At 39.9% G+C, this 23463-nt stretch overlaps 1 protein-coding gene across 1 annotated transcript in view; it reads left to right on the forward strand.

Moving 5' to 3' along the window:
* Positions 1-23463, forward strand: part of EPHA2 (EPH receptor A2) — an 82289-nt gene that overhangs the window by 34667 nt on the left and 24159 nt on the right. The window contains exons 4-10 of the mRNA XM_044061847.1: positions 8074-8229; positions 9912-10244; positions 12382-12506; positions 12768-12927; positions 13455-13557; positions 19819-19874; positions 20760-20885. Of these exons, the coding sequence (XP_043917782.1) occupies positions 8074-8229; positions 9912-10244; positions 12382-12506; positions 12768-12927; positions 13455-13557; positions 19819-19874; positions 20760-20885 (1059 nt within the window). The remainder of the gene's footprint in view (positions 1-8073; positions 8230-9911; positions 10245-12381; positions 12507-12767; positions 12928-13454; positions 13558-19818; positions 19875-20759; positions 20886-23463) is intronic.

The raw sequence follows: 23463 nt of genomic DNA on the forward strand, positions 1-23463 counted from the left end.
GGTAAAGCATGATAGTCTATGTGACTTGGTTTCAGTTAGTGAATTTGTGTCCTGATGGAGATGGAATAGAAAGAATGGACATGTCCATCCTCTAGGAGGGTGCACAGCAAATCTGAGATCTCTCCTCCTGAAGGATTGTGGAAGAGGGCCAGCAGTTGCAAACTAACTGTGGCCATGTGTTTTTCTCACCAAACCACCAACTTGCACTAGCCTTCATTTTGGGTATATGGAAGCATGCACAAGCATGCAATTGCATGGAAATGTTCACAAGTGTTTCCCACCCCACCCATAGAGGTTAGTGCTGGGATGCTGATGATGGCAGAAGCAATGGCTATCTGGATGACTGTTCCTTTGGGCAGAAATTCTCTCAGCAAATAGACTGAAGACTATTACAGAGAGATTTTGTGGTTGTTGGGCGCTGTGGCAAAAAGCATGCAAAAAAAAGGTATAAATGCATTTAGTCGCTGACACAATTTCCAAACGTTAGTTTTTTCCGAACCATAATGTCAAATTTTAAAGTAGCGAACAACCGGAATGTCATACAAAACACCAAAATTGACATTTCTGACCGCTCTACTACCTAAACAAGCGCTACCATGGGTCAAAAAGGAGGGGGGGTTATTGTGTGTTTCGACTATTTCCGGTTCGGATATATGAGAACCTGCTGCACTGCTTTCGACATTTGGTACGTCGTCAAGGTAACGGACGGCTAAATACATGTATACCAGAAAAAAATATACGTACACAAACGTGTGTGCACACACGCACACACACACCCACACACGTATACATGCATTACTATTGGCAAACAATTGCTCCTTTAGCTGGTCATCTTTATAGTCAGTGAACATTTGTACAGTGAATTTTATCTGGTTATTTAAGTCAAGCATTTAAATAGTTTTACTGCTGTTGGAAGGACTTTTTTTATGAAATAGTGGCAGCATTGTTCTACAACATTTTGGGTTTAGGTGTCTCTAACTTTGTGCAAAAGTACGGTCTCTAATTTGTCTCTGACTTTAAACATTTGAGTGAGAATTATTGTCACTGTTTTAAAATTACTTCAGTAAATTAAGTACATCACATTACTTTGAATTACACTGCAAACATTTCATCTTGTTGACCCTCATAGTTGTTGTGTAGCACATTTTGTTTCAGTTGTTGTGTAGCACATTTTTTTTCAGCATGATACTGTGAACATGTTTTTAATGCTGTTCTAGGTTATGGTTAAAAAGGGTAATTTAACCAGTCCATTTACCTGATTAACAAATGTATTAATATTTCACTTTTTGCTTGTTTTCTTTCTTATAGGTATTGTAGATGCTGTGTTTAATTACTTTTTTTGCTTAGTAGTAGGATCTTTGTAGTGTATACATCAGTATTTCTTCCATAAAAGGCAGATACCTTTTTTTGCAGTTGGCTTTACAAGTGCAGTAACTTGAGCATATTTGAAATGACACAGAGCTTTTAAAGGAAGGGAGACGCAAAGCCTTTAAAGAAACAGGGACACATCCTTACCCTTGGTACTTTCCATTTTTAACCGTAGAACTTCGTACAAACTGACGATAATCTTTGCCATCTCTTTTTTTCTTTTTTAATGTCTCCAGGCTATGTCTTTCCATCTGATCTATGTGCAGTTTACATGTTCTGCTGTATCTAAATGGGTTTCCCTGGGTAGTTCCAAAAAAACAAATTGAATGGTCTTACTTAACCATATGCATGCTGTATGTCTTGACTTGTGCTAAGTGTCTTCTTTTACCTTGGTAACAAGTAATTTAATCATTAGGATGATATTACTGCTGCCACAAGACTTCTGACTACAGGTTTGCCCGTCTTGTTTTGTAAAATGCAGTTGTGATGTGACGTGTGTTTTGTACTAAGCTCCAAAAAATATATATACTTTGCTGACTTGCTGTGCTATTTTAGGAGCTAAACATGTGAGTACAGATTAGACATTGTATGTAGAGAGCATTGACCTACTGTTGTAGTAGGCTGGGTCTGCTCAAAAGGAATCCAGCTTTCATTGTTTTCCGTCAACTTGCAATTGAGTCCTATGCCTCATAAGGCCAGACAAAGTTAGAACTTGGTAACTGTTGCTTGAGAAACATGTTTTGCTACTGTTAAGTAAAGTCTGGTACTTGTCTTTCTGCATTTTAGTACATTTAAAATCATGTAAATGCATTCACCTTGCAGAAGATGTCTACCGCCGCCTGCCCTAGTTCCTGTAGCAACAGAGCAGCTGGACTAACCCACAATTCCCTGCCATTTGGGTTGTTGCAGGGCTTTTGACTGGCAGTAGCTAATGCCTTTGTGGGAAGTGAGGTGGAAAAAAACAATTGTAAGCTATTAGTTGGGACCAGAGGAGATGGAATGGGGGTGGGGTTCTTTTCACAGATTGCAATCTGTCCTGCTGATCTTGCTGAGGCCTTGTCTGACTCCCTTTGTTTAGTGACTGTAATCTTGTTCCTGTCTGGGGGTAGGGTTGGTGGGATGTTTACCAGCGCATTCAGTAAGAAGGATGAGTTCACGGCACTTGTATCTGATTAGGGTGATGTCAGTGCAGTTCAAGAGATTCCCACTCATTCACTGCAGTACCTCCCTTTTTATTGCTTGTCATATGGACCGTAGGAGGGCTTGGGGCTTAGTTGGGGATTGGATACAAAACACCGGGTATGCCTTTGGAATTCATGAGTACTTGCCATTCCTGAATCTAATAGAAGATAAATTGCATATTAGCTGTCTGCCCTTTTAGCCCATTATTTACAGTTTGGGGCCCAAAATGTACGATTTTGTTTCTGTGATCACAGCACCTGTGAAATATTCAAATGTCTTTTTGTTGCAGTGGTACTGACAGTTATTGTGATTTTGGAGGTCTGAGAAATATTATTCTGCAAGTATCTTTTTCATCCGGCCTCTAGTAAAATGCCAGAAATGAAGAATGCTTTCATAGTTTTAATGTGATGATAGTAGTGAAGAACCATATCTTTCATAGTATGTCACTATTTCATTAAAAATGGTATGTTGCCTGTCTTTTTCTGTTTCTCTCCTTTATCTGTTTGCTGTTTTCTCCCACCTCCACAAAACAGTTCAAGTTATTTGGATACTCTTAAAATGTGATGCATAAAATTACATTTTGTGCCCTGGATTGTGGCTGAAAATGTTCCATTAAAGATCTGTTCACTTGTGTACTTTTATTTTGGCATGAAGGTCACTGATTTCAGATTCAATATGAGGGGTAGTTTCCCTGTAACCCTTTATCTGATCCCATATAGTGCTATGACAGCAGTGTGTGGTGTCTTGCAACCCCCCCCCCCCATACAAACGCACACACCACTGTTTAAACTACACAACAGTTTTGCATTTAGTCCTTATGGCATGCAGAATGACCTTGTGCAGATTGTGTCTGTGATGAACTGGAATCTACTGGAGCAGAAAGTAACATGCCATATTGATATTATGTGCATTCTGAAGCCTCTGAAGGTCTGTCTGCACTGTAAATAAAACCCAGCTTTAGATATGGATGTTATGTTGTAATCTAGATGAACTCCCCATATTCTAAGCTTGGGGGAGTAACCTAGTTTGAGGCTTCTGTTTCCTGGAATGTGACTACAACTATAATGTTTTTTGCACAGATTTATTGAGGAGACCGATCCTAGCAGGTTTCTGATAATCTGTGTATTTGCAATATACGGTAAGAGTTGAAGTGTATATATGATGTTTGCCGACTATGCAGCGACTGTTGTTTTTCAGATATGTGTAGTTTTGTGCACCAATAACCATGGGAAATCTCTGGCCAATAGTAAATTGCAACATTTAACTGCTGGGATATGCCTTTGATTAAGTAAAATTTCTTCATCCTAAGTTTTACTGTGTGTTTGTGTGTTCTTTTGATGTAACTGTGAATTTCTTAAGATTTTGTATGCGTGTTTGGTTTTCACTCCTGCAAAAGCAGATCCTTGGTCACTCCAGGGTGACCACACGGCCCTCTTACTTTGCCACTTTTACTGCTGTCATTCCTGTTTATACTCTCTCTCAACCTTGCACTTTCTCCCTACTTCTCCAGTTTGGTCCATAATTCCTGTTCTGTCACTGACTTGACCTGTAAGCATCACACACTATGTTCTCTTTCCCCCTCTCTGTTAAGGAAAGTCTCTTGTTTTAAATAGGAAAAAACGTATTTTTAGCCATCTCTTATGAGCGATGGTCTCCTGTGCTATTGCTATAACTTGTCACCTACAACTGCTGATGGATAATCTTGAAGTAACTGTGTTTGTATTATGAAATAACCATAGTATGTTATTACTATGACGTGTCAACTAAACCTGCTGATTTTAATGACTTTGAAGTAGCCATATTACCATATTTAATTTTCTTTATTTCGTTAACTGTATTTGTATTAGTTGCTGTGGCTTGCTGTAAAATGTAGTCTTTTTTTTATTATGGTTGATTGAGCACCCTGCCCCATGTAAAATGGGGGTGGGGTGTATCTATTGGTGATTTATTATCAACCCCCCCCCCTAGCAATGTACACTGATAAAGGGGTGTAATATTGTGTATGAGGGCATGAGGCCTGAAGCCTTTATCCCTCATCTCATTTTATCAAATTAATACAACTCTGCTGCATTCACTGTGAAACTTGAAAAACTTCAAACCCTGCATTCATAAAACATATGCTCTCCTGCCACAGAAAATGTTCTACATAAAGCCTTGGGAGAGTAATACGCAAGTGGCAGTGAAGTATTACCAGCAAAGTGGACCTGAATTAAAAAAAAAAAAAAAAAAAAAAAAAAAAAACTATAAAGCTACATCTTGGCATAACCCTACTTAATGAAAAGTACCTGAAAATTACCTAACACTGCTTTTTAGTGAAATAGATTGAAGATTTCCAGCCGCTAATGTATAGTAATGATTATACCACAACACATTTTTAAACAAAGTAATTTTTATACTACGCAATAGTGTAGATAGTGTGTGTTCTACTGCTGCTTTGCCATGACTATTTTTTGGGTAAATAAGTGATCTCCCCTCCCAATTCAGATGTGACAGAAGCTGAATTTCAGAACTTTAGTCGCATTCCATTTGTAAGGTGTGTGTGTGTGTGTGTGTGTGTGTGTGTGTGTGTGTGTGTGTGTGTGTGTGTGTGTGTGTGTGTGTGCGTTCTGTTGCCAAGTAGCTTTAGTTACTTTGGATGTTTGTTGCTGATGGCACCTCATAATCTGTGTGCTTCTCTGTCGCACCATAATCTGTGTGCTTCTCTGTCACACATTTGGACCTCCTGTGTTCTCTAATGGTGAAAACCTACCCTTCATCTTGTATCTTGTAGGCGAGTCACAGTGAAAGCTTTACAAAAGTGAGGTTCGCTGAAGAGATGCATATTGGTAACTAGCAGTAGTTAGCTTGCAGAACATACGAGCCACACATCCTAACTTAAGACTGATAACACAGCTTTGCATACCTGCTTCCCATGGCTTTCTACAGCAGAGGAGCTGTAGTGCAGTTACAGACTCTACCTATCAAGAGGAAATCTGCAGTAGTGTCGTGGAGTTACGGACTCTAATTTTCTATCCATCCCTTCAGAACAAAAGCATCTACACCTCACTGTTCTGTTAGCTGGCCTTTCAAAAACAGTAGATAACTTCATAGGTAGAAGCAGTGTAGCTGTATCCATGGACACTAGTGGACTGGGCTGATGGTAATACAGCAAGTCTGTTGTCAAAACTTGGCAGTGCTTCAGCTTGCTGTCAACCAGTCACATGGTACAAAGGTAAAGGTGAGACGCAAAGGCAAATTAGTAGCCAGGAGTAAATGGCAAGTACAACTCTGTTGCACTTTAACAGCTCCATTCAGACAACAGTCTACCAGCAGTCGGACCCAGCAGGACTATTGTGCATCCAGCATGCACATCACTGCAGGTAAACAGCACTTAACTGAGTGATGTGTTGTGCACCTGAGGATGTGAGAGTAACCTGTTCCCTCAAACTCTGTGTATTCTTGACAGTGAAGTTGTACTTACCTTTGAAGCATAATGCATGTGTATAATGAAAGGTGCTAATTGCAGCCTAGCTCTACACCCAAGAAGTGCAGGTGTAATCTGTTCCCTTGTAGGCTCAGTGTGTTCATGAAAATGTAAGTTGTACCCTCCTTTTCAGCATAACACAAACCAGTAGATCATCATTCTGTAATGGAGATGGCATTGCCCTGTAATATAGCTGGGGAAGATCACTGCCCACACACCTCTTACAGACATCACTTCAAATTTTAGGTTTGTGAGCAAACATGTTGAGACAATCGTGTTCCTTTTCTGTTGCTGGATTTTTTTTTCTTATCTGGATTTTTGCTGAAGTTTTGTCCTTTTTTTTTTCTCTCTACAGTGGCTGTCTTTTCTTGCCAGTAAGCTTGTCTCAAGGCTATGAGGTTAAGAGAGCGGAGACTTCCTAATAGTGTTTCACTGTCCAGTATGCATTGTTAGGTCATAGGTTCTGGCCACCCTAAATGTGAATCGCCACTTGCATGAGAGAGGGCAAGGAAAGAAAAATGTTTACTCTAATTTCTGATCCAACTGCAAGGCTCCTTCATAATGGGTACCAGCTGCTGTGTTCCTGTTTTGTTTGAGAGGTGCCTGTTTGTTATAATCTGCCGCCCCACCCCCCACTCTTGCAAGGAGACAGATTTCATTCATTGCATTTGGCAGCAGGGGAGCTTGTATTTATCAGATCAGTCACTTGGTGGCAATGGTAACATCATTGCATTGGATTGCCTTGAGGATTATACTTTGTATTGGCCACTTGTTACTGTTACTGCACCTAAGTTTAATTTGGTGAGCAGAAGCATTCATTTCTTTTATGTAAACATGACTTTATTAGATATGCAGTTGTGCCTGAAGGGACTTTTTTTATTAAAAAAGCTACCTATTTTATACTAATGGGCTCTTACTGCATGCCTAGAAAAAATTCAAATTAATATGCAACGTAAGTGACATTAAAATGCTACTTATTGGATATTGTGCTTTTTTTTTTTTTCTTAATGCTGTGATTTAGCTGCAGGCAAAGTCTGCCTTTGGTATGTTGGCTCTGATACTGATTTCTTTGATTTGTTTACCGGCAAAGTCTGACTTGGAACAAAGCCAATTTTCAGCAGAGGCCCGGGGAGAAAAGCTCCAGACACATGTCTTTGAACTGTGGGAGGAAACCAGAGCACCCGGAAGAAACCCACACAAATGCAGGGAGGACATGCAGACTCCACACAGAAGGCACTCCAGCCAAGAATTGAACCAGAGAACATCTTGCTATGAGGCCACAACACTACTGCACCACTGCGCAGTCCATAGCTTTGCGAGCATACTGAAACTGTCCTCTTCATCCCTTTGTGATCATTTTACTGTTTGTCTTTTGTTTAGTTTGGGGAAGTGCACAATGTTAATTAACATTGTATAATTTTTATAGTGGCAGTGTTCTGTTATGATTGACTTTCCAAGATAGCCTGTCTCCAAACCAGCAATTAAACAAGTAAGTGCACGAGTTATACCACGTCCTAGGTATAAACTATGCATCTTTAACACATAGTGATTCAAATACCTTTCCCTCATGCAGTTAGTGTAATATATTAATTTTCTACTTGCACTTCCATTTTTTTTTTCCTTTTTCTGTAACTGACTTTCATGTCCACTTTTGAAGGAATGATTAGTTCTGTCTGTTGCAGCTAAGTTTGCCATGTGTCTTATGTGCTATGGTCTTCATGCAAGTCGTGTTTGTACTATGAACTGTATACTAGAAAAACAAATTCATGTTTGTGTTGCACATTTTTGTTTAATGTATGTTATTGATTTTGTATATGCAACTCTGGCCAGATTGTGGCTGTAAGAGGTCCAAGTACCAGTCCAACTACCCAGTTACCAAATTCAAAGAAAATGGTTAGTCTGTTCTGTAAAATTTTAACTTTTTTTTTTTAGTGTGGTATGTTTGTCTTTTGTTTTTCAAATGAGTAGTCACTGTATTGCACTGGCTGCTGAAGTGTTATTACTCCGAAGAATGCTACACAGACTAGGTAATGATCAGTTCCTGTAAAACTGTCTTGCAGCTTGCAAACCTGGATTCTTCAAGTCAGATGTCACGAAGTCACCCTGCCTAAGGTGCCCCAATCACACCTTGCCTTCGTATAAAGGTGCTGCATCATGTCCATGTCAGAATGGCTACTACAGAGCGACTACAGACTCCGTTAATCTGCCATGTACACGTAAGTGCAGTGTTTAAGGTTTTTTCTGAACTGCATGTTAGTGAAAAGTAGTTGCAAATATCTGTATATAATTTGCAAGGAGGGGATCTGTGCTTTCTATGTGGGATTCTTTTTTCATTTTATAGACTTTACTAACAGGGTTAGCTGTGTCTGGTTTTATTGACTTTGCTCTGAGACATGGTAGGGTAATGAACCCCGAGGGACTCAAGCCTAGGACTGTGGGTTGAAGCTGATTAGCAGCAGGTAACCTTTGAGGTGCTTTATCTCTATAAACCAAATGGGATTTCCAGACGTAAGCCTTTGTGACATCATTGGTCAAAATTCAGGGGAAACTATTTTTAAGAAATCTAGGCAATTTAATCCCATATAGGATAGGCATGCTCCTCCCCATGTTTTTTATGCTCAAATCGGAGTAATCCCAGTGGTGTGTATTTTTTTTTTTTATACTTCAAAACATGTGGATTGCAGCACTGCATTAATCAGTCTTTACAAATGAGTTATTTTTATTGGATTTCTTCAGTTTGCAAAGTGATGTGAGAAGAAGTGATGTGGTTCCTGTGGCAGTACTGTGTCTGATGGCAGAAAACTGAAGCCACTCCTCCTTCAGTGTATCTGCTTTGTGACCTCACAGCTGACCAAGAAAAGTCTGTCACCTGTCACCACAGTGCTTCGACTGATGCTGTCAGATTCTGGGGAGATCACTGTGCTGCCAGGACACACCAGAGTGTTTGGTCCTTTAGGCAAGTGTTACATCTTTCAGTTATCCTATAGGTTTTTAAGGAAGTAGTTTTGGCCCCAGTCTGGGGATATGAGAAGGAAGATGGGACATGTTGGATTTCTAATTTCGGCTTTTGAAAAAGTAGTTTTTTGCCAAGTGTTGCACATGTTGGATTTCTGATTTTGGCATTTGAAAAAGTAGTTTTTCCCCCAAATGTTATACAGTTTTCTTAATAAACAGTCATACTTGAGGTGGGCACGAGCAGTATATATTTCATGTTTTATGTATGAAATTTCTAATTATTTAAAAAGGCTACTGACTGCCTATTTAAAAACTACAAAAGCTTGAATGACTTTTGGCAGTTACCCCAACATGCAGGGTAAAAGGTGAGGGGAACCCCACCCCCACATGTGGTCAAGAAAGGCTTTATTTTGAGCTTTTGTGTGTTTGTGCATGCATGTTTGCTCCCACACGTGTGTGTGTGTGTGTGTGTGTGTGTGTGTGTGTGTGTGTGTGTGTGTGTGTGTGTGTGTGTGTGTGTGTGTGTGTGTGTGTGTGTGTGTGTGTGTGTGTGTGTGTGATTGTGTGCATGCGCAGTATATTTGTTCTAACCTATGTATGTGCCTTTCACGCCACGTCTGTCTGTCTGTATAAATACTTTGACAAAGTGAATTTCCCTTTTATTTGTGTGCATCTGCTAATCTGGCTAGAGCACTCACATAGACCTTTTTAGGATTCTGCCACGGATTGTTGTCTGGTCAAATGACTTGATTAATGTCTCCTCTTGAAGTCTAGTGTTTTAAAATTTGCTGTCTTGAGTGTATGTGTTTTTCCAGCTTTTTTTGGGTGGTATCTGCAGACTGCTATTCCTTCTGTGTGCATTTTGTGCTTAGCTTCTAAAATAATATCATGAATTGTGCTCTTACTGTGTTTTTTCCATTACTTATGGGATTTTTTTCTCTAGGTCCTCCTTCTGCACCTGTTGACCTTGCTGCAGTTGGCAAGGGTGGTAGGGTCCAACTGTCATGGTCCTCACCTGAAGATACTGGTGAACGAACTGATGTCAGCTACATGGTGACTTGTGAACAATGCCCAATGGAAGAGGCTAGCTGCAGGCCATGTGATTTAAGTGTTCGGTATTCTGAAGACCCGACTAGTGTCAGGGGCACGTCTATAACAGTCACAGATCTAGAGGCTCACACAAACTATACCTTCACTGTGGAAGCCAGAAATGGAGTGTCTGAATTCAGTCCTGACAGAAATATTGCTACTGTAGGCATACGTGTCAACCACACAGGTACGTGCCTCAGATTTTTCTGATATCCAATGCCATTGTTTTTATTGTAATTATAGGCATTATGTGGTGTATATATTGTGTGTTGGTGTATATGTTATAATTATTATATTTTATATATATATTATATGGTATTGGTATTACAGTAGTGGTTTTTTTTTTTTTTTTTTTTTTTTCCAATGTGTTTCTGAAAAATACAATTTTAAACTTTCTTGGTTTTATTCTTTTCTGTGGTAGTGCTGAGAATTCTTGAAATCTGTGAATAGGAAATCCTTTTTTGCATTCTTTTCTGTAGTCTTCCACCATATGAGGAGGCACTCAAGGTAGTCACTACCACATGAATCTTCTTAAATGTCTAAGATTATCTATAGTTTGGGACAGGAACTTTTAAGGGGCAACCTCATCGGGAAACCTGGGTGGGATACATTTTATCCTATTTCAATATGCAGAGTAGCTTTATTGTAATATACTGTACTTTTCTGATATTTCCTTGTATCATGCTAGGTGTTTTTTTTTTCCTCCTCTATTACCCATTAACTGGTAAGTCTGCCAGTTTTGCTTTCCAGACAGGGTTTCTCTGTCTCTTCTGGTTTACATTATAAAGACAAGCCATTTTGCTCATTGTTTGACTTTGCAAGATTTCCTACTTTCTTTGACTCTTGTCATATCATTCTCAAATTATGACTTGACTTGACTTAATTTTTGTTGCTCTCTTCTAAACAAAATACAAATGTATTTCAGCTGCTAACGTAAAGTTAAAGGTGTCTGCAATTTAAAAAATGGACACTTGTAAAAGATGACTGTGCTGTCTGTGCCCAGTGTGACATTTGTTGGTTTTGTAGCTAGGTAGATCAGACCTTGAATCACTGAAGGATGTGAATGTTTTGAAGCAATGTCCTCTTCCCCCCTGCAGAAATCGGTGCAAGCAGGAAACCTGTGCTTTTGTTTACATCTGGCAAAAGCACTTTGGTGTTATCCATTGGTGTTTTCCATTTTAAAAGCTTGGCTGGAATAGAACTTCTTCACGTTAGAGGGTGGGGCTGGTAGTTGTAGCACTTGGATGCTTGAAGTGTTTCATTGATTGTTGGAGGGGTATGTGCTCAACCTAAAATCAATGGTCTCGTGTCTGTATTTAGGAGTGCGTGGCCTTCATCCCTAGTTACATTTGAGTGAGCTTACAATGCAACACCTCGATTCTGTATCTGATGCAGTTAGTAAGCAACTGATGCGTTTTATTGTACGCTGTTTGTTTATAATGCAGAGCTCTTCTCGTCCATCAGGTAATTCTGATTTGAAACTTTTAAAGAAGTTTGGGAATAAGAAATCCCTGTTAATTATTTTAACTAGATGAATTACACAAGGCCCAGGATTGAACTTATACTTTTCTTGTAATATGGTAACAATTGATTGTCTTGATGTAAAGCATACTTAAACAACAAAAAAAGAGTTTATTTTTGCTAATATGGTTGTTACACTGGTCTGCATGAATCATTTTATGGATTAGCCTGGGGTTACAAATTACATCTTTGCATAAATGTGACCATTGCATTTTTGTTAAAAATTCCAGCTCACAATTTCTTGCTGCGTTTAAGCTATTCACACATTTTAAAATGTGGTACTTCAGGTCAATTGCTACTACTTAATGTGCTCTGTGAGTTCTTAGTACTTTTATATAGGATATACTATGCTGGCTGTTTTCTCTAGCGGTCTATGGTACTTTAGGAGATGTAAATGTTTGCTGTTGGTGTGGAACAAGTGGATGGCAGGTGCTGCGTTTTATTATATTAACATCAATTTGATATAACTGTGCTCCTGGCATATAAAATGTTAAATGCTTTTTTTAAATCAATGAACTAATCCGTTGCTTTCCCCATCATTCTCCTTTGTTTTTTTGGGTCAAACTTTTATCAAGCTTAAGACCTTTTGATCTATAAAATAGTAGAAAAATAATGTGGTCTTCCATTGTAGCCATTTTGTGTAATTTTTTGTCTTTCTTACTGCTGCCATTCCAGGACAACCTAACCATGAGGTGAATTATTTCTGGGGAAATACCGTAGTAATGCTTGCATCATTTCATGCTGTGGTTGTTGTTTCGTAAGCCTGTTTTAACTGACCGCTACCATTTTTCTTCCACTTGCAGAACCTCCTAAAGTTACATCTATTTCTGTTGAGGGTAAAAGTGAAAACAGTCTGACTTTAATCTGGCACATCACCCAGCGACAGTCGCATAGAGTTTCTCAGTATGAAGTAATATACCGCAAAAAGGTGAGCAGCTTGTCCCAGAAAGAACAGGGCAGAAACGCTGAAGCATTGCCAAGGGCTACTGAAAAATACATGTTTGCAAAATTTAAAACATGCTTGCATTAATTGTATCCTAGTTCGTATCTGTAAAAAAACAATTTTTTTCTGTAGAAAATAGTACCAGTGTGAGACTTGCAGTTCTGCAAAACCACGTTCTTTGTCACATTTTGTCGACCCCCCCCCCATTACGTGAGAGTCTGATTTTACTGTTTTTTAATTTACCAGGAGGATGACAGCAGCTACACAGTCTTGCGCAGTGAACATAACTCTGTGACTGTTCCAAATCTTTCTCCAGGAACTATGTATTTGTTTAGAGTGCAAGCACTAACTGCAGAGGGTCCTGGGGGTTACAGTAATGAACATGAGTTTCGAACTGATGATGCTGGTAAGATTTTTATTGGTTTACCCCCCTCCCTTTCCAAACGCACATTTGAACTGTCAAAAGCTTTTAGCATTGCAAAAAGACTTCAGTATTAACTTGCATATTTTTTGCTATTTTTAATAGATTCTGAAATGCTCCATTTGTACCAGTCCTGTTTGCAGGACTGGGGAGGTCTGATTGTATGTGATTTGACTTCTGTAGTGTTCAGATCTCTAAGAGCTGTGAGTGCCTGATATTTTTTCTCTCTACCCTCTTCATGAGAGCTGTTCAGCCCATTATTTAAGGCTGAGAGAGGGTGGAGGGAACTGGAGTCGTGAGCATTTTCTGCTTTGGGTAGATCAGGGTTGCTGTACCTGCAATGGAATTAATAGGCTCTGATGCATTGTGACCGAATCTTCAATATGATTCCTTATCTGTCGCACAAATTCTTAAATCGGCAACTTTAATTCTTTTTATGCATTGTTAGCTGGTAATTGTAGATGGTAACTTTAAATTGCTTGTTTTGAGCTCTTCATTTTTTCTATTTTCAGCACACACTGGTGGCTTGAATACATCTGCTGTTATTGGAGGGGTGGTGACAAGCATCTTACTCCTACTTGTAGTTGGCTGCGCTGTGCTGTATCTTCGGCACAGGTGAGTATCATTAAGGGAAAATGGGTTGAGATTTGTAATGTTTTTGTGTGTGTGTGTGTGTGTGTGTGTGTGTGTGTGTGTGTGTGTGTGTGTGTGTGTGGCGTTTCTCTTGTGCAGTACGGAAAGTAATCAGTTTTTCCACATGAAACCATTTTTTTTTTCATATCCTGTGCTCGCCTGCACAACAACTACTTCACATTCTAATCTGCAGTCACAGCCATGACTTTACCTTGTGATGCTGATCAGGAGATGGAATGCAGATGGACCCAAAACCACAACCATTCTCCAAAATAGAGCTGCATTACCTGATTTTAAATAATTGAGACTACTCCCAGTTTTCAGAAGTAGAGAATGTGGAGTGTGCAGTAAGTTTGTTTTTTCATACCCCTTCAAGGAGTAGTTATGCAGTAGTGACCCTTATGCTACAGCTGGTGGATCCATCTGGGAAGCTAGAACAGTACCTACTGCATTGCACTGCTACCAGTTAAGAAATGTTAGATTCTAGAGCAATGTCTTCAGTGGTGCACGGCATTGTAGAGCAGTGTCTTCAGTGGTGCACGGCATTGTAGAGCAGTGTCTTTGGTGCACACGGCATTGTAGAGCAGTGTCTTCGATGGTGCACGGCTTTGTCCCAGCGACAGTAATCTGAGTTGTGCTTTTGTGAGCTAAATAAACATTTAATATATGCCTTAATTCAGTGGGTTATGCAGTTGTAGAAACTTAAATTTTTGTGGGGATATGTGGGTTGGGGGTGAGTGGCTAGACTGCCTCCCAACCATGGGACAGTTGTAAGCAGCTTTTGTGTGCATATTGTTACAGCTTCTGGTTGGAAACCTAACTGGTAGGTCCTCAGCAAGCATTTCTGAGGTGAAAGTTTCATTACTTAATTAAATTTAATGGGCAGGTAGGTTAATTTGTTAACTCTTTGTTTAATCTTTATCCTTCAAGTCAGGTGCACCCTGTTTCTGGTTGAAGATCTTTTTCTTTTGTAGTGTGAAAGCATTTGTGGCATTTTATTTTCTTCAATTGTGGTGTGCCACTTAGGGTTCAGACCTTTGTCAGATGAACGATCAGGCATAAGTAATATATTCCAAAAGAACGCATTACTTTTATATTTATTATGTTTTAACCTGTTCTAATTAAAGGTTTGGTGTAGGGAGAAGACTTGCTACTTGCAGCCAGCCTGGTTCAGTAAATGTCAACTTCTAGTCTAGTGAAAGCACCCAGGAATGCATTAGAACTTCTGTTCTATTCATTTGTGTTGCTCCCCATCTTAGCAGATACACTAGTTAATGACTTACTGTGGACTGCAGGATTTTTATGCTCAAATAAATTTGTTATAATTTATTATCTAGAGGCCCTTTTTAGCCATATCATAGGTTCATAGGTTGATACTAGGCTATCTGCCATAGGGCATTTACAAGCCTAGCCAGAGTATGTTTAGCTTTCGCCACCCTTCTTAGATTAGTTGACTGTGCCTCTGTATAGTAGGTCACAGAAGATAGCCCATTTAAGGTTAGTTTACCATGCCTCTGTCTAGCAGTGACACAGAAGAGACCCCAGGGGCAAATTTACAATCTTCTATCCCAGGGGTAAATTTACAATCTCCTATCCAAACGTCAAGATTCTTCTTGAAGAGGGTCATTGAGGGGCTTTGTCTGACTTGAATTGGGATTTTGTTCCAGAGTGAGGGGAACCTCTGGGATATGAATCTGTCCCTCCAGCATGTTCTATTTATTTCTGTGCTGAGGTTTAAGTCACTGGAGCGTGTAGTTCTCATGGATTTGGATTTATTGAGGTGGAGCATGTCCATTTAATTCTGGGTTGGACATGGCTTTATATGTCCGGCACAGATCGCCTCTGAGTAGATGGTAAGCAACTGAGTAGAGCTGGAGTTTCTTTAGGCTAACTGCGTAGGCCATCTGTTTGTTTGAGTCCCTTGATCCTCTTGGTAAGGTACTTTTGGGTTCTTTCTAGTTGTAGCAGGTGTCTGGTAAGGTACATCCCAAATGGGGCATTGTATTCAGTTATGGGTCTGATGAGTAGAGGGGCACAATGACCTCTCTTGATCTAGATGTGAACCCCTTCTTGATAAGGTGGGCTATATAGAATGTCTTTCTAACCACTTTGGCAATGTGATTGTCAAAGGAGAGATTGCAATCTACTTGGGTCCCCAAATCCCTAATTACTACTTCCGTACTTAATGGATTACCACCTATGTGGTAATTTGTGGGCACTTTGTTTTTCCCAAAGGGGATGACTATGCACTTTTTGGCATTTAGCTTTAGGCCATGGCTCTGGCACCAGTTATCTGTTTCTGTGAGACATTTTTGGAGGATGCTTGTGTCAGCCAGCGAGTCGATTATGGCCCCCAGTTTGCTGTTATCTGCAAACTTTGTCAGCCATAGTCCTCCTGTGTTAGCCTGTACCTCAGAGAAATATATACCGAACAAGAGAGGTCCCAGGACTGAGCCTTGTGGGACGCCACTTGTAACTGGTTTAGAGTCTGACATGGCACCTGCAATTCTGACCATGTGGGTTCTATCCCTAAGCCAGTTTGCAACCCATCTTGTGACATAGGGGTTGATATTTAAGCTGGTGAGCTTATTTATGATGCCCGAGTGGGGTATTGTGTCGAAGGCTTTTGCAAGGTCAAGGTAGGCTGTGTGGACTACCTTCACTTTGTCTGTGGCCTTGGTGACTGTTTCAAAGAAATTGACCAGGTTCAAGAGGCAAGATCTGCCCTTAAAGCCGAATTGGGTAGGATCCAGTGTTTGGTGGTTCCCAATGTCTTTGTTTATGAGTTCCATGATACGCTCCATAGCTTTGCAGACCAGGCTAGTTAGGCTTGTAGGACTATAGTTTCCAGGGTCTGTTGTGGCACCACCTTTATGGAATGGGACCACTGTTGCAGTACGCCATTCTTTGGGTACATATCCAGTTGTAAGGCTGAGACTGAACAGTGATTTTAAGTGAGGGTTCAATTCTTTTGGAGCTCATGTAAAACGCAGCCCACGACACCGTCCGGTCTCATTGATGCTGTGTTTTTTGCTTTGGAGAGGGCAGCTCTCACCTGTGCATCTGTGATGTCAGGGAGGCTACACTCTGTTGGGATAGTCATTTGCTCATTTGGGGGGGGGGGAGAAGTTTGCACTGAACCTGTCTGCCAGGATGTTGGCAATGTCCGTGGGTTCAGTGTATTTTTTGTCATTTTGCACTAACTTAGAGCATATCTGGGAGTTTCCACCCAGGTTTCTGAGATAACTAAAGAAAGCCTTGTGATTATTTTTTGTGTCTTGTGCAATTTTTCTTTCAAAGCTAGCCTTAGATGATTTTATGAGGGATCGTAGTTTCTTGCTAGTACTGATCAGAGTTGCCTTCTCTTTCCGGGATTTTGCTCTATCATGTAGTAGCTTCCTCCTTCTGTTGTACAGCTTATTTATGGCTGGGGTCCACCAGACAGGTCTCCTGCCTTTGGAGGAGTGTGTCTTGGTTTTATTTGGGATAGTACGATCCATGCATTCCTGTAGGTATCCATAGAATGCGTTTGTAAAGGATTCTGCGGTTTGGGCCGTGTTTTCCACTGGCCCTGGGGCTTTGAAGGATTCCACCTCGGTTTTGAGAAGTGGGAAGTTTGTTTTTGAGAAGTTTTTGACCATGGTTTCCTTTGCTGGGGGTGGGGACGGGATATGGATGTCCATAGTGATTAATTTATGGTCAGATCTTACCAATGAGTGGTGTACCTCTGGTATGGAACATAGAGTCCCCATGTTGGTGATGATCAGGTCCAATATGTTTTCCCCTCTTGTGGAGTGGTGACCATTTGTTCCATAGCATTTGAGTTTATAAATTCTAGGAACCATTGGGCTAGGGTGTTGGGGCTTGAGTAGTGCTCCCAGTCTGTTTGGGTAGTTAGTCACCCAATATAATGGTGTTTGGAGAGACCTTCATATTCTCCAGTGTCTTCAGGAAAGCCGAGTGGGGTTCCTGAGTTTGGGAGGGTGTTCTGTAGCAGGCTACAAACTGGAAGGCAGTTTCGCTCACTGTTAGTTGCACATGGATGGTCTCAGATGCTTCGTGCAGTGCCACTAGCCTTGAGGTATGGGTATCTTTGATGAATATGGATACTCCCCCCTCCTCTTGTGTTTCAGTCCAAGTTTTGGGGCCGAAAAGCATGGTATGAGGTAGCCTGGTAGTGCTGGGGTGCTCTTGGGAGCTTTGAACCAGGTTACTGTTTACTGCACAGATATCTATATTCTCCATACTGAGGAGAGCCTCGAGTGCATGCATCTTGAGGTTTAGACTTCTGGCGTTGAGCAGCATTACCCTTAGTTTCTTTTTCCTTGTGTTGTCTAAGGAGGTGGATTTGTCTTTTGAGCCTTGCCTAAAAAAGGCACTATGGGGGTGGCAAGAGCCTTGGCCAGTATTCGAAAACCCAGGGGTGACAGGTGCAAGCCGTCCCTAGCGAAGCAACGTTGCTTGTCAAGCATGTCATCCCAGGCTGACTGACACTGGATCCCCTTTGAGTGACACCAATACTTTAGCCAGTTGTTGAAATTGATCATTTTGTCTTTATACTGTGGTATCATTCTTGGTGAGGGTAAGATGCTACTCAAGGTCAGGGTCATACCGGCCTGGGCCACATGATCAGAGAGCTCCTCTATGTCTCTCTATATTTTCCTTCCTCAATAAACGTGAGCTCAATAAATTTTCTACCACCTACCACCATATTGCTAGATTTATTACAGGAACACCCTATCGCACCCACCATTGCCTCAACCTCAGGAAACTAGGCTGGCTAGAACTGCCCAATCTTCTTAAATTCAATCAACTCACCGAAGCATTTAAAATTATAAATCAACCAGACAAAACCCCCTCACTGAGTAAAATCCTGACCCCATACACCAACTTAAGTTCCCTTAGGTCTTCAAATAGTAACCAAGTATCAACCATCAAATCTAATAACTTGGGCGGCGACGCTCTTTATGCGAACTCTATTGGAAAGCATTGGAACTCCCTTCCTAACTACCTTAGACTCGTGCCATCACTTAACCAATTCAAAAACAGTCTCAGAGAATACTTAAAGTCCCACTGGTTGTGCCCATGTCTAAACCCAGACTAATTCCTATAGGTTTCATAGTTCCCTTCACTCTTCTCACTCAAAAGCTCTTCTCTACCATTTGACTTACCACACCTGTACCCATGTCCTCATACCACATTAGCTTGTCCTGTCACCTCCTTAGCTTAGCATTTTTTTCTTCTACCATGTATATATTGATGTCATATTGATTTGTTATCCTTATAATGTTGTACCTCTAACTAATTGTAGTGTGTTATTTTTCTCTTTATTGGAGCTTTTCTCCTCGGGCCTCTACTGAAAAAGGATATGTATCCAGCTAGACTAGCCCGGTCAACAAATGTAAAATAAAATAAAATAAAATAAATGTAATCCAGAGAGGTACGTCTCAGGTCATTCACACCAGCATGGACAATGACGGAGTCATATTTGTACTTGCTTTGGAGTGACCTGAGTGCTTGTGTTATGTGGCAGATCTTGGCACAAGGAAGGAAATATTTTTACTGCAGACTTTCAAAATGTTAAATTGTCCTGTGGCAGAAGAGGGGTTAGGAGGGCACTGCTAGGAGAAACGTATGGAATATAATTTATTTTGCAAATCCATTAAGACAAAATATGAACAATGTTAAATGATGCTGAAGAAGTTTTTGTATAACGTTAATCTAGGCAGAGGTAGATTGAGGCATTAATAGTGTGTCACTACCTCCCTACTCCCTTTGGCCAGCTGTCAATTGGAACTTTCCACAGGAGCACTTAACTGATGATGCTTCTTGGTAGTTGATAGAATGGAGGTTAAAAGAGTGCTTTGCCTGTTATCGGCATTTACTTTAAGGAGAAGGGAGGTGGATTCTATGTTTTTTGTGACACTTATCTGAATGGGATCCAAACTGTGGCAGTCCTCCACCTTTGTGAGAAGACTTTGTATCTGATGTTTGAAGATATTAGGTGATGTGGGTGCAGCATACAATTGGGGCTGCAGCATACAATTGGGGCTGCTGGTAGGTTGAATTTATCCCCGGTAGCATTACAGTGTTTTTAGAAATGGGAGTTGCTATGCTCTGGGTTTGTGTGCTGGCTTGCCATACACACTTCTTGTTTCTCTTGTAGGACTAAGAATCGAGAATTTTGAAGAAATTTTAAATTCCCTTGTAATTCAGTCTGTTCTAATTGTTTTTCTGTTACAGGAGAAGTGGTCCCCATGCAAGGCATGATGCTGAAGACATTTACTTCTCCAAATCTGGTAAGTGTTTAGACCATTCTCATGTCATTTTCACATTAAGGAAACAGGGACCAGAATGCTGTGTTTTCTACATTTGCACAGAAACTGATGTGCTCTGTTCCAAGTCATTTTCACAAAAGAATGTGGATTACAGTTTCATGGGAATTGTCCTTAATTGAACGTTATGTGGAATTTGTTTAATGCCTGAGAGTTGAAGCCTTGTTGTGAGTAAGTAGATATTGTGCCAGTTCTCCTTATTCTCATGCCACAGACAGGGCACTTCATTCCCTCAGTCCATTTCAACGGACAGGGCACTTCATTCCCTTAGTCCACTTCAACGGACAGGGCACTTCATTCCCTCAGTCCACTTCAACGAAAAGAATTCTGAACTATTTGCAGGTGGATCTGAATAGAGAGTATGAGCATTTTTAAAATTAGTAGTCTGAGAGCACAGCACTGAATGCAGTCCAGTTTAAAATCTGCAGACAGAGCATTCGTCTGCTATGTGATCCTGTTCATCCAGGCTGTGTCTGCAAATGGTCCGTTTAGACCCATGCACTACTCTGGGAAACAAATATAAATAAAATAGATAAATGTAATGCAGGTCTTCAAAGTAATTTAAGTCACGCTTCAGTTCCACAGCTGCTTCATTTTTTCTTGTGATTTTAATCACCTACCAGAACTTCCATACAGCGCAGCACCAAAGAGTTTTAAATAGCCTCTTCTTAAACTAGTTCATGTACATAGATTTGAGCCACATAGCTTAGAGGAATGGTATTGCACATACCCCGGGCTATGTTTACCAGCAATAACTATTTCATATTTTGACTTTCAGGGTAATGGCATTTTAGTAATTATGCAGTAAATGTAAACGATGTGTCCTCTGCTTGTATTCCTCCCCATCAGATCAGTTGAAGCCTCTGAAGACCTATGTAGATCCTCATACATATGAAGACCCTAATCAAGCAATGTTGAAGTTCACCACTGAGATAAATCCTTCCTATGTCACCAAGCAAAAGGTTATTGGAGCTGGTAAGCACTTTCTTCTGCTTTTACTTTTGGAGAACTTGGAAGACTTTATCCACACTAGCATGTTTGGTTTCTTGCTCTCTGAATAAGCAGTAGCCTGGAAGAGGAGGGTCATAATGCTTCTTTGCGTGTAGATACTGGCCATTTTAAACTGAACTGAGTTGTAGTACAGTGTGCATCCGCTGTAATTTAACCATTGTTTACTGCTACAGTTTTATGGTTTTGACTGTTACTTTACCTGCTATGAACATCAGCAGTGCATACCCTGCCACAGCTTCAGTATAAAGTTTGATTGCACACAGTGGAATTTTGCCCTTAGTAAACAGCACAAGTGTACTTTTCATGTATCTGTGTAATACAAACATGTATTCACTTGACCACGTTAAACTTTCCATTTTCCAAAATACATGTCCATTTGAGAAGGATACTACACAGTAGCTATTTAATTTTCTGTGTTTTTGGTCAGTTAAATTTCTTGATGTGGAGCCTGTATTTAAATGCACTTTGTAATATTCCTTTCCTTTGTTAAAACTAGAGCTGTTCTGTCAAGAAATGTTTCTGGTTGTTCTGTGTATGGGCTAGATAAGCAGAATTTGTTTTGAGGCTAATTTTCTATCTTGTGTTTTATCTAGGATGTGTGTACATAATGTCTGTATGTATATTTTATATATACATGTGTAGAATAATATAATATATTGTGGGCGTATTTTAGTCTAAATCAGTGCAAATGCAGTAACTGAGCACAAGGCAGGTAAACCAAGGTATTTTTCCCTCCCTTGAAACACTAAAGCATTCTTTCATTCAAGCTTTAGTGTTTGTTATTTTTTTTAATTTATTTATTTTTTTTAAGCTTTAAGCTTCGAACTCCTTCTGTGGTGTCTTTTTTTTTTTTTTTTTTTTGTGACCTAGGCTTGTTTATTATTAAGTCATGTAGTGAAAGTTGTAAAGTAATGTCCTAGCACCTCCCTTTTTAAAAAAAAAAAAAAAAAAAAAAAAAAAGATAATTATGCTGTGCCTTTTAACTTTGCTTGATAATGCAGGTCCAGATTAAGAAACTTCACTTGGCAGCAATGAGTTTGTCTAAGCTTTACTGCCAAGGTTATGCTTGCTCAACAAGTCTGATTTCAAGTTAGGGTAGTGAGGACTTAATGCAGCCTGGTAAGTTAAGAACCAAAATACATGCACAATTGATGGACCCCACAATGTATGGCTTTCTATGCACTGCTACCACATAACTTGTATGATAGAAATCTGTTTGTAAGAGGGCCACACTTGTGACACAAAACTACAGAACTGTAGCAAAAATGTCTTTTGCATCAAGGTTGGGAGGATTGGACCAAATCCATCAACTTGCACAGCATTGCAAACAGGAATATGCACATAGGAACTTTAAAAAAATCTAAATTAAAGAGACAATGTAGTGCTAATAATTTTGCATTGTTTCTGATTTGCTCCCAATAAGTCTTATATGCCTTCTCTACTCCTTAAATACAAAGAGAAAACATTCCATGTTTGTTGGGAATATTTTACCATGTTAAATTGACTTTCTTCACATTGATGGAGTATAAAATATGCAGAATAAAGGCAAAGCGGTTCCTGTGCCCGTTGAATTTTATATGGATATTTATTTATAGCAGCAGCACCAATATAATGGGACTGCAAACGGACACAGCAGTTTTCATGCTGCTTATTTGTAAAGAACTGACATGCAAACCTTTTGATAATGTGTATGCTGCGTTTCATAGTGATAACGTGTATGCTGTGTTTCATAGTGATAACGTGTATGCTGTGTTTCATAGTGATAACGTGTATGCTGTGTTTCATAGTGATAACGTGTATGCTGCGTTTCATAGTGATAACGTGTATGCTGCGTTTCATAGTGATAACGTGTATGCTGCGTTTCATAGTGATAACGTGTATGCTATGTTTCATAGTGATGGTGTATGCTGTGTTTCATAGTGATAACGTGTATGCTACGTTTCATAGTGATATATGTTTCATAGTGATAACGTGTATGCTGCGTTTCATAGTGATAACGTGTAAGCTATGTTTCATAGTGATAAAGTGTAAGCTATGTTTCATAGTGATAAAGTGTAAGCTATGTTTCATAGTGATAACGTGTAAGCTGCGTTTCATAGTGATAACGTGTAAGCTGTGTTTCCTAGTGATAGTGTATGCTGTGTTTCCTAGTGATAGTGTATGCTGTGTTTCCTAGTGATAGTGTATGCTGTGTTTCCTAGTGATAGTGTATGCTGTGTTTCCTAGTGATAGTGTATGCTGTGTTTCCTAGTGATAACGTGTATGCTGCGTTTCCTAGTGATAACGTGTATGCTGCGTTTCCTAGTGATAACGTGTATGCTGTGTTTCATAGTGCAAGACGTTTTTCTGGATCAAAGCTGTCACCTTACACCAAAGTCATAAATAGCAATTGTATATAGTTTATATTTTATATTTTATTTTTTTTTTTTTGTATGTGTTGGGGGGGTACCTTGGAGACCACTGAAAAATATATGATCGGTTGCTTGGTTCTCCAGTCTTGTCCATGGCATTCTTGTGTGACATATTTTAGCAGGAAATATTG

Source organism: Protopterus annectens, chromosome 2.part0 (assembly GCF_019279795.1).
Source record: "Protopterus annectens isolate FY-2018-M chromosome 2.part0, PAN1.0, whole genome shotgun sequence".
In the NCBI taxonomy this organism is placed as follows: Eukaryota; Metazoa; Chordata; order Ceratodontiformes; family Protopteridae; genus Protopterus; species Protopterus annectens.